The 17,114-nt window shown below is 50.5% G+C and overlaps 1 protein-coding gene across 1 annotated transcript in view; it reads left to right on the plus strand.

Annotated features, from left to right (window-relative positions):
- Positions 1-10,003: 10,003 nt before the first annotated feature.
- Positions 10,004-17,114, plus strand: part of NT5C1A (5'-nucleotidase, cytosolic IA) — a 23,330-nt gene continuing 16,219 nt past the window's right edge. The window contains exons 1-3 of the mRNA XM_011977674.1: positions 10,004-10,138; positions 15,733-15,900; positions 16,319-16,448. Coding sequence (XP_011833064.1) covers positions 10,004-10,138; positions 15,733-15,900; positions 16,319-16,448 — 433 coding nt within the window. The remainder of the gene's footprint in view (positions 10,139-15,732; positions 15,901-16,318; positions 16,449-17,114) is intronic.

Genomic DNA, 17,114 nt, shown 5'->3' on the forward strand with positions numbered 1-17,114 from the left:
TCCAGCAGTCAGGGTCTCAGCTGAGCAGAGGGTGCTGGAAAGCTGGTTAGTCTGGGAGGAGCTATTTCATCTTCCAGCTCAGCTCCACACAAAGCTGCAGAAGGACGAAATGAAAAGCATTTGGAAGTTGAGCCACGTGAGTGAAAGTTTTAAGAAAAATGAAATTTATGTAATACTTATTTTTTTAGTACCCTTTAAAGGAGCTACAGTCATTTTATTATTTCAGGAGGTTAAAATATACTCTATATTACTTGGTTTCTTATAAAATGATTAAATGAATAGAGAAAATATTAATTTTTAAGGGGAAAAAAACTGAGAAAAAAGGGAGAAAAGACCATGAAATTTACCAGATAACACTTTTTCAGACTAAGTCCTGAGCTGCCACGCTCAGCAGTTTTTGCTGCTTCAGCTCTTCCTTTTTATTACCTTTTTCAATTCGACAAGCAACTTTCTATTACATACTTACTCAGGTTGGATGCTGACTTCAGAGACAGGAAAAAACAAGGTTTGCAAAGAGTGAGACAAGTGTATATCCCAAATCTTGGTAGTTCGTTTCTGAATTTGGTTTAGTTTCAGAACTGGACTTGTTCCTTCACTGCCACAGAATCAGAAGGAGCTCGAAGAAAAGGCTCACCTGGCCACTGTTTAGGCACCCAGACAGAATTTATGGACCAAATGCCTAAAAATGTGCCAGGCATGCTCCGTTCGAAAGGCTTTTTCTAACCCCAAATCTTAGATCTGCCAGGTAGTTCATCATCTTCCAAGTGCGCTGGCTCTGCTTTCCAATGCCTGCTTTCCAATTTTGGATCCATGAGCTATACAGCTGCATGCTTCGACTGCCAGAAAAATTAATCTTGCTTCTTCATCAGGTCTTTCACTTGACTTTCTCCTGTACTTGTGATCAGAAATTAGCTTTGACGTGCAGTGACAGTTGATTTCCTCTTGAACTGCTGGTGAAAACAGTCTAGTACACAGGTGCTGTCAGCCCAGGGTAGGAGTAGGAAATGATTGCTGAGCCCGGGGTGGGGGAATTGCATCTGCAGGAAAGAGATGCAGCATGCTCCTCACTCCTGAGTGCTCACCTGTCCTGCTTCTCTGCAGGTGAAAACTCTGGGGGATGCTGATCAATAGACCTTGGTCCCAAGCTCTACTGGGCCCTTGGAGGTAGCAAGGCCACTGGGTTGCCACCTGTTTTCTATCCTCTTGCGCATGACCAGTCATACGGTGAGGCTGGGGAATTAACATCCTCAGGCAGGAACTAGCAGTTGTTTATCCAGCAATGCCTCAAGGATGTTGCTTTGCTCCTAGGAGCTGGCTATTGGGTGTGTCTTGTGCGGTCAGTCAGCATCACAGACACGCAGATGCTCACCAACCTGGCTCAGCTGTGACCTAAATCTTCTGGTGGAAAGCTTTTCACTGAGGTTCCTTCCCTGCAAACGTTGAATCTAGCCTAATTCACAACTACACAGAATTTCATGGCTTTCAAAGGCTTGCCATGTGCCCCATCTCAATCTATACTCATAGCCCAAGGAGGTGGGGATTTTCATTTCTTTTCTCTAGACTTGGAAGCTGAGATTCGGAGAGGAAGCGTCCCTTGTGCAAGATCACATAGTCAGGAGGTGACACAGTGCTAAGACTTGAACCCAAGGCTCTAAGAGGATTTCTTCTTTTCAGAGTCTCTTCTCTGTCCATTTCTGTGACTGAGCTGTGCAGAAGTTGACAGCAGGGAAAGCTACATTGATTTTCATCCTTTATAGGCTTCCTGCTAAGAAGTTTCTGAGATTGTGGTCTTCCAAAAAAAAAAAAAGGAGCTTGTTTGAAGTCCCCACATTTTCAAGCATCCTGTGTTCTGCCTCTGGCAGCTGTGCTAACAGCTCAGTGCTATCCTGGGAGGCCTCTGAGTCAGAACCCTCGAAGCATCCTGCATTGTCTTTACCCACCATCATCTTCCCTAAGAGAATTGTTTTTGTTTTTTCCAAGCTGGTCGGCAAATCCTACCCATGAAGGCATATTTGATTACTCCAGGCTTCTGGACACACATACACATGGGTGATTTTTGCTGGTCAGGCCCAGTATTCTCAGACAGCCCAGCAGTGTGAACACACAATGCCAGGCCAGGAACTGGGACCACCATCTCGCTGATGGGAGGAACCACAGGTGGGCCAGGTCTTGCTCCCACATACTCCTGGGTGTCCCAGGGACTGTGTGCTCAGGAGCACTGTGGTAGAGCACTGGCCCTGCCTTGAGAAGAGACACAGGTCTCCCATCCCTGCACCAGCTGAGAGAGACTTGCCACAAAGCACAAGGCTAGCAGAGATTTATGTATGACTTGCACAGACACAAAAGTATACAGACAATCAAAACATTGATATATCCAAACTCTCCTTTGAAATTCCAATCTTCTTGCAACAACTCTGTGAATTGCAAGGTCCCAGAATCTGCCTTCTCACATACTCTACCCTCGTTCATCCTTTTGGGCTAATTGATGAGCATCTTATTTCTTATCTCTAAAAATTATCAGCAAACGCTACTTCAGATGGCCACTTTAGTCCTTTCAGCTGTAGTCAGGATTATTTAACTTACCTTTACATCAAAAGTTAAGAAAAAGTTAGTTCATAAGTAAAGGCACTAAATCCTTTCCTGACAATGACAGAGTCTCTAGAGGTAGAAATTTGCCTTGCTGCAGAGAGAGAAGGAATGGCATGGGATGGGAGAAAGAAAAGAAAGAGAAGAGAAGAAGCTGGGGTCCCTAGGCAGGGTAGTAAGCTGACACTGTAAATATTTTTTACATAAAAATGTATTGAAGCAACAAATATTTCCTGAAGATCCACCCTGGGTGAGGCTTTGAGCTGACTTTAGAGATCACTGTGGGGTCAAGAATTTCTTACATGTTTTATTCATCATTCTTGAAAAAAGAAATAATTCAAACCTTGCAATTAAAAAGTCTCAGAAAAATATGGAATTTTCTTTCTGAAATTTTCGGGGTTTTCTTTTTACCTTTGCCAGAGTGTGGGGGCAGGACTGGGCCTGCCAGGGTGTATAGCCCTTCCTGCTTGGTGGAGGCCAGTCGGGCCCAGTGCCTTCTAAGCAGCAGTCTAGAGGAGGCTTGGGGAACGGGGGGGTCTGGGTGGCAGGGGAAGGGGCCCAGTTCCAGTGTAGCCCCCTATCCCCTCCAGATGTGCTGCTTCTGGCTGTGCCCTCAGTGACTGCCCTCACTGCTCAACCCTGTGCTGTATGGTATGTTTCTTTCCCCACTGACAGTGAATAAAAGGTGCGACTGTGCTGAGGGCTCCTGCTCTTCCCTAAGCTGGGACAGGATTGGGGTGGGGAGTAAGAGAAGAGGCTGGGGAGGCTCACTTAGTGAAGGGCCAAGGTCCTTGTTCTAGCAAGGACTCTGGGAACATGGCATGAGACTCACTTAAACTAGTTCAAAGAAATGGGGGAACAGATTATAAGGGACTCTGAAGATGGAAAATCAAGAATGGCTGAACCTCAGGCTGGGTGCGGTGGCTCACACGTGTAATCCCAGCACTTTGGGAGGCCAAGGTGGGTGGATCACAAGGTTGAGATGGAGACCATCCTGGCCAACATGATGAAACCCCATCTCTACTAAAAATACAAAAATTAGCTGGGCGTGGTGGCGCATGCCTGTAGTCCCAACTACTCAGGAGACTGAGGCAGGAGAATCACTTGAACCCAGGAGGTGGAGGTTGCAGTGAGCCGAGATTGCGCCACTGCTGTCCAGCCTGGTGACAGATCGAGACTCCGTTTCAAAAACAAACAAACAAAGAATGGCTGAACCTCAAGAGAACTGGAACTGGCAACTGGGCATCTTCCTTACCATCTCTGGGTCTTGCAGGCTCTCATGCCCTGGACAGTATTTGCATCTGTGCTCTTTTCCTGGGCTTCTCTTCAGACTTCTTTGGTTTTGTTGCACAAGTGGCTGAATCTCCAACTCGGTATCACGACTGACCAGTGACTGACAACTCCGCTCTGTGCCTCTTAGTTCCAGTTCACAAGCAAAAGGATCTGATTGGTTTGGCTTAGCTTTTGGCGGGATCCCTTAGGTCAGGTGTCCTCCCTTGGTCCAACCATCTGTGGCCAGACTGGACACTGATATGTGGGACCTTTGAGCAATTCCCTCAGAAGGAAGCTAATGGCAGCAGACATTGGGACTCAGTTTCCCTCTCTGCCCAGTGAAAGGCCTCATAAGAGCCCAAATGAGAGGACAGTGGCCAGTAGAAAGAAAGGCCAAGAGCCAGGATTACAATTCATCCAAATGGCGCCGTTTGTATGACTTAGGAAAAGGCACCCCTCTGAGTGGAAGCAGTCCCGTAAGTATGCAGCTGGGCAGTGGATAGAGCCTTTGGGCTAATTAGGAAAATATCGCCCTTCCTCCTGGTGAATACAGCCCTGTCATATTAGGGTGCACAGCTTCGCAAGAGGAGCACAGCCTGCATTTCAGCTCCTGCCTCTCCTGCTGATCCCAGGTCATTGCACAGTGTGTAAACTGTTCCACGTTGACCTGAAATATGGTCAAGGGTTGGGGTGGGAGTTGGTGGTGAAGTGTTCCTCTCAGAATGTCCCCTGACAGCCCAAGAAGCACTGTTCCCTGCAGAGAGTTGGGGGCAGTGGTGGCTGGAGCTGCCTGCCTTCTCCTGAAATGTTCAATTGCTTCTACAAGGGTTGCCTCAAGGACGCTTGGAGGTGGCCAGCTCCCTTGGCAGGAAGCAATTAGCACAGAGGAAGGAGGCTGACCTGGCCTCGGGGCAACCATGAACCTAACTAAGGAGGTGACTCAGAAGCCTGAGAACCTGGGGCTGCTATTCCCAGCTGAGGCCATGCTGGGGGATGGGAAGTCCTGTCCCCCGTCTACTTTGGGCATGCAGGTCCTCTGTTGCCTTCTCCCAAAACCTACCCACTCAGGTCCCCATAATCTCTAATCCAACCAAATTAGTCCACCTCCTACTTTCAGCCTTGCCCTCTGCCCCATCTAGCTGCCACTAAGAAGCCACAGTGACCTTCCTAAAGCACAAATCTAACCATGTCAGCTCTTCAAAGGCTCCCCTTGCCCCTCTGTGTGATTTGCTCCTTAAATATCCCTTCAGGTCCCGCATGATCTGGCACCAATAGATCTCAGAAGGCTTTTTCTTCCTCTCACTTTTCCATCCTGCACCCTGCACTAAGCCATTCTGAATGGCCCCCATTTCCTAAAGGGTCTCTTATGCTTTTGTGCTGTGCACAAGCTATTGCTCCTCCCTGGGTCACCCATTCCCCTGTCTCAATTATCTCCTCCTCTGTGAAGCCCTCCCAACTCTCTAACAATTGGCCCTTCACATGTACACAGTCCCTCACAGTCAACAAACACTTCCCATGTGATCTGCTGTTGGCTGAGCCAAGCACACATTTAAGTTTCTCTTTTTTTTTTGAGACAGAGTTTCGCTCTTGTTGCCCAGGCTGGAGTGCAATGGCATGACATCGGCTCACCGCAACCTCCGCCTCCTGGGTTCAAGCGATTCTCCTGCCTCATCCTCCCGAGTAGCTGGGATTACAGGCGTGAGCCACTATACCTGGCTAATTTTGTATTTTGTATTTTGTATTTTGTATTTTTTTTTCAGACGGAGTCTCACTCTGTTGCTCAGGCTGGAGTGCAGTGGTGCCATCTCAGCTTACTGCAAGCTCCGCCTCCCGGGTTGACGCTGTTCTCCTGCCTCAGCCTCCCAAGTAGCTGGGACTACAGGTGCTCGCCACGGCCCTGGATATTTTTATTTTTATTTTTTATTTTTTTGTATTTTTAGTAGAGATGGGGTTTCTCCATTTTGGTCAGGTTGGTCACGAACAGCTGACTTGAGGTGATCAACCCACCTCAGTCTCCCAAAGTTCTGGGATTACAGGCGTGTGAGCCACCGCGCCCAGCCATGCTTTTTTTTTTTTTTTTTTTTTTTTTTTCTAAAGACAAGGAAACAAAGGCCCAGAGAATGGTAAAGCTGGGAACCGATCTCAGGTCTCCAAACATCAAGGCCACTGCTTGTTGTGGCTTCTCAGCCATGGGAGTGAATCCAGGTCAGAATGTGAAAAGAGATTTTTAAAAACTGGCTGGGCGCGGTGGCTCATGCCTGTAATCCCAGCACTTTGGGAGGCCCAGGCAGGTGGATCACGAGGTCAGGAGATTGAGACCATCCTGGCTAATACGGTGAAACCCCGTCTCTACTAAAAATACAAAAAAATAGGTGTGGTGGCGGGCGCCTGCACTCCAGGCTGCTCAGGAGGCTGAGGCAGGAGAATGGCGTGAACCCAGGACTCGGAGCTTACAGTGAGCCGAGATCGTGCCACTGCACTCCAGCCTGGGCAACAGAGTGAGACTCTGTCTCAAAAACAAACAAACAAAAAAACAAAAAACACCATCAGCTCTGAGCTTCAGAGGAGGAAGCGTCTTACCTAACTGGGGAGAGGTGAGGAATAGGTAAAGAGTAAAGGGCAGCCATGGCTTCATGGAGGAGGTGGCATCTGCCCTGAGGTCTTACTAAACGTTAGCCAACAGGGCCAGGCATGCTGGAGCAGGGCTGTCTAAGGGAGCAGCCAGGTGTGGGGCTCCTGGAGTTGTGCCCTAAGGGGCCTGTTCCCAGCTTATTCATCTGAAGAAGTGCTGGACCTAGAGGCAAAGTCCTGGCTGGAGTCCAAAAACCCTGAGCCAGGGAAGCCCTGCACCCAGCCGGCTTTAGGGAGTGACAGGCAAGCCAGAGAGCATGGCCAGAAGCCTGGAAGGGTGGAAAGAACAGTTGAGGATCAAGTTCTCTAATCCTTCCAAAGAGGGATCTGGGGAAAGTTCTTTTTTTTTTTTTTAGACAGAGTCTCGCTCTGTCACCCAGACTGGAGTATAGTGGCACGATCTCAGCCCACTGCAACCTCTGCCTCCTGGGTTCATGCGATTCTTCTGCCTCAGCCTCCTGCGTAGCTGGGATTACAAGCGTGCCCCACCATACGCAGTTTTAATTTTCGTATTTTTAGTAGAGATGAGGTTTCACCATATTGGTCAGGCTGGTCTTGAACTCCTGACCTCGTGATCTGCCCACCTCAGCCTCCCAAAGTGCTGGGATTACAGGTGTGAGCCACTGTGCCCGGCCCGGGGAAAGTTCTTAAAGGAACTGAACCAGGATTGTGGGCAGGATTCCTTGATGGCAAGGAACAGTGCCTACTCATGGCAGGGTGAGTACAGGGGAATGGATTAGTTGGGACTTTTGGTTGCAAGTGAACAAAATCCAACTCATATAAGCTTAAGCAAAAAGGGAGGTTTATTGGCTCATGTAATTGGGAAGTTCAGGCATGGCTGGGTCCAGAAACTCAGTTGCATCCTCTCTCCTTCCCGCCTCCTGCTTCTCTCTCTGTGGCACCATTGTCCTTCCAGATGTGCTTCTTCCATGTTCTTTCAGCTGCCAAACGGGTTCCCAGCTCACATTGCCCCAAATTAACAACCTCAGAGAAAAAGAGCCAAACCTCCCAGCAGCCCTAAATAAGAGTGAAGAGTGTCTCACCTGGGGTCACATGCTCATCCCTGTGTCCATGGACACAGAGCTCCCCGCCACTGGTCAGGTCCCAGTCACAAGCCTACTTCTTCACCAGAGAACCAGGGAGGCAGGGCTTTTTCTTAGAAAGAGGCCGGGAAAAGTGATTACTCAAGCAAAACCACTAGCCACCAAATTTCCTTTCGGGGGCATTTGTTGAAACAATGTGGAGAATCGCATGAAAGTGTAGGGCACCAGAGCCAGGCCTTAGCTAGAACTTGGGAAGCTGTCAGGACCAGAGGTGGCTCCCTCTCAGGGCAGCATGGTTTCTCTCATGTGCTGCGCTCTGCACATCCTTTCCCATCTTGATCTGCTGCTCAGCTCATTCTGCTCAGAGAGTTTCCACCTGCACTGAGCTTTACACTGCATATAACTGCAGTCTGCTGAGGCTCACCCAGGTCTCCTGGGAGCCAACTGTATTTCATAGCATCTTCAGCTTCTATTCCAATGGTCGACTGCCTAGCCCATTTCCCAATTCCAAATTCCTGAGAAAGAGAAATCTGATTGGCCCAGGTCATCTTTTCAAGCCAATCACACAGATTAAAGGCCACTGGACAGCATGGGGGTGGCTCACTTTTGTGTCCAGTGCTCACCTCCACCCAAGTAACCACTCTATACATTCTTCTTGAGTGACTTCATCGTTCTCCTCCATGAGGCACCTGAGAATGACTGACCCCATTCCTAAAGTTTCAATTATTTATTGCAGTGTAACAAACTGCCCCAAAACTTAGTGCCTGAAACAATTTATTATTTTTGATGATTCTGTGAGTTGGCTGGGCTCAGTTGGAAGGTTTTACTGCTTCATGTTGTGTTGGCTGGCGTCATCCACATAGCTGCACTCCACTGGGAGCTGAGCTGGGGCTGGGACAACCAGGAAGGCCTCATTCACATGTCTGCCAGTTGTGCCTATAGTCACCTGGGCTGTCGCTAGCTTCTTATCCTCCAGGTCCTGTCTGTCTCACTATGTGGCTTTTCCAGCAGGATAGTCCAGGCCTCTTTACATAGTAGGCGACTCCCAAGAGGGCAAAAATGGAATCTGCAAGGCCTCTTAAGACATAGCTTGGAAACCACACAGCACCACTTCTACTCTGTTCAATTGGTCAAAGCAAGTCACAGGGCCAGCTCAGACTGGACTCCACCTCTGAATGGGAAGAGTGTCAAAGTCGCATTGCCAAAGGACAGGCAGGATGGAAGAAGTTTTTGGGCCATCTCTGGAAACAATCTACTAAGCCTAGAAGTAAATCTAAACACATTTCCCCCCAATCCTAACATTTTATTACGATTTTTCCCCTTCCTCCCACACAAGGTTTGGTTTGTTCCTCCCAGGACCTGGTGGAGGCTGAGGGGATCACTCCATTCTGTAGCCCCATCACCTCCCCAGTCAGAGGCCCTCCTAGCTAAGCCAGTGTTTTCTCCTGCGTCTTCCACCCACCCATGCACACCTCTGAGAGAGGCTACTTGCCTGCTTCCTAGTCTGTGCCTTGGGATGGGTGACATTTGTGTATGCACCCCGAGAGTATTACAGAGCTCTGCATCAAGAGGGACAACACCCTGGAATTCCAGGATGTTAGTTCCGAGGCCCCTCTTCTGCCCTCCCTCTATCCAGCCCCTTCATGGCCTATAACTAATTACTCCAAGCTGGGCAGGTGGGGGCCTGGGAATGCGCGCCCCCTGCTGACCACCAAAGGGCCAGCAAGAATTCCTGTTCAGAGTCCCTGGGAGTCTCTCTGGGTCCCCACCCTAGGTCAAGAGGAGCCTGGTCTCGACATGGACTTCGAGGGCCCCTCCTAGGTGGTGTGGACGAGCTGCCGGCCTGGGGCCTTCACTGAGCTCCCGCTGGGAGCAGGCTTCTGCTAGTGGTCGGAGCTACCATGCATCACCTCCTGCCCGCCTGCCGGATGGACTGGCTTCGGAGGGAAGGGGACATCGTCAGGATCCCAGGGTCCTGGCTCCTAAAGAAAAGATGGGCGGCTAGCTTTTGGGAGGGGGACGGCTAGCTTTTCATTTTCTCGTTTGGAGATCACTATCCTGGGGGGAAAAAAAGTTGTCATGCCTCTCCTCTCTCCGCGCCCTTCAGCGCCTGCGAAGAACACCATTTTCGCAATCCCAAATCCGCTGCAGCCCACAAACCCAGAGAGCCAGAGAGCCCTCCTCACCACCCAACCGGCTTCGGGCGTGGGTCGGTCGGGGAAGGAGAGCCCAGCTATCCCTCATACCGTACGGCAGTAGCAGCAGCAGCGGCAGCGACACACGGGCGACCGAGAGGGCGAGTGTGACCTCCCCCCACCCGGCGGGCGGGGAGCCCAGCTCACACGCACAGCCTCCCCGCCGCTGCCCGCCCCCTTCCCTCGCAGGGACTCGCCTCCCTCCCGCAGCCCAGCTCAGCCAGCTCCGCGTCTACGCCGCTGCCTGCTCTGGCCGGGCCCGGTCAGAGCCGGAGCATGGAACCTGGAGAGCCCCGGGAGCCCCAGGAGCCCCGCGAGCCTGGGCCAGGAGCGGAGACCGCTGCGGCCCAGGTCTGGGAGGAAGCCAAGATTTTCTACGACAACCTCGCGCCCAAGAAGAAACCCAAATCGGTAAAAGCAATGCACGGGTATGCGCGGGACTGGGGAAGGGTTACCCCGGAGGAGGGGTCGTAAGTCTCTTGGGAAGGGACCCGTGGCGCCCCTCTGGGAGGGGACGCAGCTCCTCAGCCCCAGAATGCGCCTGGCAGCTGGCGCGGGCTCGGGTTTATTTTGGGAGCTCTGCTCTGGTGTATTTTTTACCGGGACTCGGGTTCCACGCCAGGATCCCCCTCCCCCATGCTGTCATCAGGGCCCAGCTAGAGGCCGGCAGCCCCAGCCCCTCCCCGCGCGGGCCGCCGGGGAGCGCGGATTGCACTTGTTGGCGAAGCCGGTCGGCAGCGCTTGCAGAAGCGCCCCAGGCGCGAGTAACCAGACTCGGGAACCCAGTTCCTGGCTGTGCGCTCTGGTCTCCGCCACCTGGGCATCGGGCTCCGGACCTGAGACTCTGCGTTTGGAGTCTGGCTCTGGGCCCTTGGCCCTGGGCTGGGGGCAGTGCGCTCCCCGCGTCCTAAGTTGCTCTCTCCAGGCACTGGGATCCACACTCTGCCCTGGGAGGCGATCGGCGCCCCTGGCTGCAGGCTCCCAATGCTGGACTCTGCCCCCCAGCTCGGCTTCTGCTCCCCTTGCAGTGGACATTAACATCACGACCCTGTGGTGGTGTCAGCCGTCTGGGAACTTACACAGAGGAGCTCTCTCCTCTCCCCCATCAAACAAGTTGATGATGCTCTGGTCTGCCCCTGGGCCTTGCTGTCTCCAGCTTCCCAGATGGCAGAGCTTGAGGAGAGAACTGAGAATAGAGATTGGCCCACAGCGGTCCTCCGAAGAGCTCCAGCTTGATCTTGCTGCTTCCCTCCAAGGACCCCTCCCCAAGAGGTCCACCCTATCAGCAATCATTCACTTAGCACCTCCAAGCTCTGCTCAAGCTTGCACACTGATGGAGGCTCCAGAGATGAGAGCCTGGGGGAGTTGCAGGGGAGTGGAGTAGTGATGTCACACTGGGGAAAGCTTTGTAGAAGTGGCATGTATCCTGATCTTAAAGCCTGAGTAGCTGGAGTTTCCCAGAGAGAGGGAAACAGGACAGGCAGAAGTCATGCAGATGTCTCTGAAGCTCAAGACTGTGTTCCCGAGTAAGTTCTGAATAAAGAATGCAGGATTGTTGGGAGAAGAGCTGGAGGGATGTGGAAGAGCCCACAGAGGGCCTTGGGGATCATGTTAAGGAGTCTGGACCTTACTCAAGGAGGTCAGGGATTTTCAAACTAGCTTCCCCAAGCCCTGTGTTTCAGGGAGTCTGCACATGTGGGAATCCAAATTATTTTCTTTCTTCTTCAGATTATGTTTTAAACAATTAAAAATGTGGAATAAAACCCAACTCACTCTAATGTATTAGGTGGACATTTTAGCAGCTTAAAGGCCACTAGCTTGGGCTGCAGATTTTTTTAAGCAAACTTCAGAATAAGGCTTCCCCTGTGATCTATTTCATCAAAGAGCATCTTGAGATTGCAAGGCCTGTAGTTTAAAACAAAACAAAACAAAAAACCTTTTAGCATTTCCAACCACTTATTGGTCTGAATCAGGACTTTCTTAATAGTGTACAAATACAAACACAGCAAAAACTTGGCTGGATGCTGAAGCTTAAGTCTGCACTGGCATTCTAACCTCTAGTTTCAAATTTGTTGTCATGCAAAAAACTATGTTGTTTTCATTGGTTGACTTTATAATAAATAAATAAATGTAATGCATTTGAATCTGTAAAATAAATATACACCAATTATATATGTTATATCTGGTACCACATGGTATGAGATATATGGTAATATCTGGCTTACATATTGAATTCAAAGTTCATTTGAATTCATTTAAATAAAAGCTCAATCCACATTTTAAAAAACATATGAATACCATTATGGAGCTATTACAGGATTTTTCATCAGGGGATTAACTGGGTCCCATTTTTATTTTAGAAAGATCACTCTGGGATGGATTGGAAAGAGTGAGTCCGGCAGCAAACCCACCAGTAAGAATGCTGGTGCCTCTCTGAAGAGGAAGCTGGATGAATGTCAATGCTGTGGCCTGAGTGATGGGCGGGGGAAGGGATGGAGACTTGAGGACTGGGGTAGTGAAAGCATCAGTGATCAAAATCCATTTCCTCCCCAGGCACCAAGGAACTGGAGAGCTCAGGCCCAGTTGTCAGTCATAACCCCTGGGTCAGCCCCTGACTCTCACGGTTCTCTGGGAGGCAAGAAGCCTGGAGACTTCCCAGCTCCTATTCCTTCATGCAGAAGCCCCTCTTCCCACAGGCTATTTTGGGGGCTTTAGGCCTCATGGGCCCCATCATGGCCTGGCCTGGGCTAATTCTCATTCCCAGGGGCCTGAGTAAAATATTTAACGCCTGAAGGCTTGTTAGAGGCCCTCACCTCATGGGGTCACAGCACTTCTTCAATCCAGTACTCTGCTGTCTGTCTCTCCTTCAGCAGCCTTTCCCTCTCTAAGTCCTACTAGGAATAACAGTTTTTTGCCTATGTTTCTATCTTGGACCCAATAGGCAGAATTACGTTAGCCTAAATGGGAGCTCCTCAGGCAGGCCAAGTGGGAGTGGGCTGCCCTCTGTTATTCTTCCATTCCCATCCCCTAGCCGCAGCCATCAGCCTGAGCCTGGAAGGCAGAGAGAGCTGCCAGGACCCTGGTTTCCTGGAGCTCCGAGCTCCCAGACTGAGCCCTTGAGCCACTCTGACCCAATTCCCAGTCTGAGATCAGGGCTTCTTTCTGCTCTCTAGAAGTACTGTTCCTAGATGCCCCTGCCAACACATGGCCACCTCTGCAGCCAGGCCCAGGAGGGTTTCTACATCCATGACTTCTCCCCAGCTCTGGCCAGCCCCTTTCACCTGCTCCTTCAGCTCCACCTGGAGCCTGGACAGATCATTCATCAATCCCAGCTGGGATCCATATTTCTTACACAGTCATGGCCTCTGGGATCTTAGACACCACCTCACTTGTACTGTGTCACAGCAGTCTAAGTGGGGATGCAGAGTCCTGCCCTTGGGACCCCCATTCTGACGGTAAACAGAGACCAGCCATTAGAAACCTCCGTTTGTGGGCATGCCCTGATCATTTCTGCCAAATCTGGAAAGTGAAGGCTGGGGGAGATGTTTCCAGGGAAGGCAGAAGTAGCAAGGGATGGGGTCTTCTGGGAGTTGTTGAGGAGGGGAATGGCAAGGGGACTGCAGTGTGGATAGAGGTCAGGCTAGAGGCTGGAGACTTGAGATCTCATCTTGCTCTGCCTTGACCTAGAGTGATAATCTGCCCCTTTCTGGGCCTGTTTCCCTATCTGGAAAAGAGAGAAGCAGAGGCCTCTTGGGGCCAATGTAGCCAGGACGTTTTTCTTGAAACAGCCAGGGGTGGGATGGATTGGGGTCTGTCTAAGTAGCTTAGCCAGAGGGAGCCTAGGACTTGGCAGTCTGGCAGGGACTATGGGACAGAAAGTGAGGAGTGAGACCTTGGCTGGCTGCTAGGGCTGGAGTGGCAGGCTTGGGAACCTGCCTAATGGGGCTGGGAGGGCAGCTGACTCTCTGTCCTTAAAGGGGCAATGGCCTTGTCCCTGGGGCAGTAAGCCCAAGGGGTGGAGCAAGCTCAGCTCCTGTTCCAAAGGCCTCCAGGCTTCCAGGGTTTATGAGGGTGGGTCTCCCCACTCCACCACCAACCCCGCCCTTAGGACACACACATGGTGGTAGTCAGCAACTGAGAAAGGTATTTGGGCTGAACCTCCAAGAAGAAGCACCTGTCCTGCCACTGCCTTACACAGACCTTGCTGGCCACATATACCATCTTGGCTGGGGTTAAAAGTCAAATGCAGAAAGTCTACCACGAGACCTTGGGGAACTCTTTTGCCTTCCACTCCCATTGTAAGGTTCTAAAGCTGCATTAACCACTAGCCACATATAGCTGTTTAAGTTCATTGAAATGAAATAAAATCTAAAATTCAGCTCTTCGGTCTCATTAGTCACCTTTCAAATTGTTCCATAGCCACAGGGACAGCACAGATTATGGAATATTTCCATTATCATAGAAAGTTCCATTGGACAGTGCTCTTTTAAAAGATGGCATTGGCCTCTGTCTTGGGGGTGGATCTTGAGCTCCATGGGGACAGGGATCACACTTGTGTTGTTTCCTGCCATGTCCACCACAGTGTCTCTCAGATGGCAACCACTCAATGTTGTCAACTGATTGGAGCCCAGGACTGACCCCAGAAAGAAGCAATAGGGTTGAGTACACGACCCATGGGTGATCAGGAGGGGCGAGAATGAGAGGTGCATTTATGAACCTTGACTTCAATTTGAGCCCCATTTTTAATTTGTAAAGTGGGAATCATGACCCCAGGACTGCTTAGGACACAGAGATGTGGTGGGATTCTCTGGGTATCTGTAAGTTCCTTGGGCACTCATATTCTGATCCTCCTAAGGGACTATAAAGGTTCAGCTGGTGTCTGGGGTGGCGGGTGCCTGTAGTCCCAGTTACTTGGGAGGCTGAGGCAGGAGAATCGCTCAAACTCGAGAGGCAGAGGTTGCAGTGAGCTGAGATCACGCCACTGCACTCCAGCCTGGGGAACAAGGGTGAAATTCCATCTCAGGAAAAAAAAAAAAAAAAAGAAGGGGAAAGTATGCCCTGATGTGACAAAGGTCAGATGGGGCAAAGCTAGGGGATGGGAAGAGGGGAATGGAAAGGGAAGTAAGGGTCTGTTGTGAAGGGCTTTCTATTCCCACACTAGAGGCTGCCAACCATATTCTGAGAATAGTGTGCACCACTAAAGAGGGGAGCTGTGGTCAGATCTGAACTTTAGAAAAATCTCCTGACAGCAGCATGAATGACAGATTACAGAAGGCGACAGATGACCAAAACAGCCTGAATGAAAGAAGTGGGTGGATTCTAGTAGAGTTGACTCATTTCAGTGATTGATTGATGAGGAAGGGAGTTGAGGCTGACTTCCCAGTTTCTGCTTCAGTAATAAGTGGATAGTGGTTCTAAGCCTTGCTAAGAGTTACAGGGAGAAGGGATCAGGTTTGGGAGGGGAGAAGGTGATGGGAATTCAGCCTTGGGAATGTTAACTTTGAGAGGCTGTTAGTCAACTGGGGCAGTTAGATGGATGTATGAATCTGGAGCTCAGGAGACAGATCTGGGCTGGAGATACATTTTTTTATATAAATTGTCATATTTATGGACACCATTTCTTCCTAAGGGCATGCAGCTCTTATTTTATAATGGAAACCATCTGAGATCATCGCCAGCATCAGTCATACTTTGGCCACATATATTGGCTTCGTTTTTTTGTTGTGTCCAGATGCCCGACTAGATTGCAAACTTCCAAGGGCATGGTCCTCCCTCCATCAGATTGTGCTTCCAGCAAGGGAGCTAGCACTTCTCTCAACCCACATCTGGGTCCATCATAGATGGGATCCTGACCTAAGTCCACAACTGCTCAAGCTGGGCCTCTTTAGGGTACAGGCTGGGTCTGGGTCTTCTCCATGTCCCCACTACCCAGGGAGACTCATACATGTAAGCCTGCCTCAGGGGCAGTCATCTCAGTGACAACCCCCTCTCCCATACCTCTGCAGCCCAAGCCTCAGAATGCAGTCACCATCGCTGTGTCCTCCCGAGCCTTGTTTCGCATGGACGAGGAGCAGCGGATCTACACGGAGCAGGGCGTGGAGGAGTACGTGCGCTACCAGCTGGAACATGAGAACGAGCCCTTCAGTCCCGGCCCTGCCTTCCCCTTCGTGAAGGTGAGGGGGCAGTTCCACCACTAGCTCATACAGCGCCTTTGTGGGGATTAGAACAAAGCACTCCCACAGGTATTTGAGTAAGGAAAAAGGGCCCCTCTGGGCAGATGTAACCACACGGGTGCACAGCTTGGCTAGGTGACAGAGCCTTTTGGGAAGAAAATTCGTCCACCCTCTGGAAGAAAGCAGCCCCACGCCTGGTAACCAGCTTGGTGAGTGGAATGCCGGCTGGATTTCAGCCCCGACTCTCTCCAGCTAGGTACCCCTGAGCGGTAAGCAACTTGCATTAGGAGAAGGTAGTTCATGCGCACTGATCTCATCCCAAGCATGGCTCCTCACCTCCCCTCATTGGATCCTTGGCCACCAACTTCAGGTATCAATCCTTGGGGGTCTAAGCTGGGGGATGCCCTCTCCCTTCCAGGCTCTGGAGGCTGTGAACAGGCGGCTGCGGGAGCTGTACCCCGATAGCGAGGACGTCTTCGACATTGTCCTCATGACCAACAACCATGCTCAAGTGGGTGTCCGCCTCATCAACAGTATCAACCACTATGGTGAGCATGAGCATGAGAATGGGGGGTTTGCCCTGGGACACCCCTACCAGACCCCCAGGGATGGGGCCACACCTCTGCAGGATGGAGTTGTACTGACCGGAACCCCAAGCCCAGTGTGTGCTGGTAAATTCCCTCTTTAAACAAACAAACAAAACCCTGATTTGTAGTGTTGCTAGTTTTCAGGGTGTAAATATTTCCACCAGGACTGGTTTCAAGCTATCAGTGGTTGAACAATACAAATGGCTCACAAAATTTCTGAGTGTTTAACTGTGGGCTCTTGCAAGCCTGTCCAAGTCAGCTCCAGCACACCCCACTCTCAGTGTGATTAGGTGGGACACTTACTGCCTCCCTGCCTCAGTTTCTCTAACAGTAATGGGGCTAACAGGTCTCACAAGGTTGCTGGGAGAATCAGGTGCAGCTGTCAGAGTGAAAGGGCTTTGCGTCTTAGTCTAAACTCAAGGTTAAAAATAATAGACCCTCCAGAGCTAGCTTAAGCCCAGGAGAATTTCTTATTAGGTTACAGGGGTGTCTTTCAGAGGACAGGAAATAAAATTGGGCCTACAAAGGCCTGAATCCAAGTACTGGAAATCTCTCCCAGGATCTTCTTTTCTTCAGGCCACATGAACATTTATTTGTGCTTCTCTAGCAAGTTTGCTCTTTTTTTTT

This window comes from Mandrillus leucophaeus, unplaced genomic scaffold, assembly GCF_000951045.1.
Source record: "Mandrillus leucophaeus isolate KB7577 unplaced genomic scaffold, Mleu.le_1.0 Scaffold182, whole genome shotgun sequence".
Lineage (NCBI taxonomy): Eukaryota > Metazoa > Chordata > Mammalia > Primates > Cercopithecidae > Mandrillus > Mandrillus leucophaeus.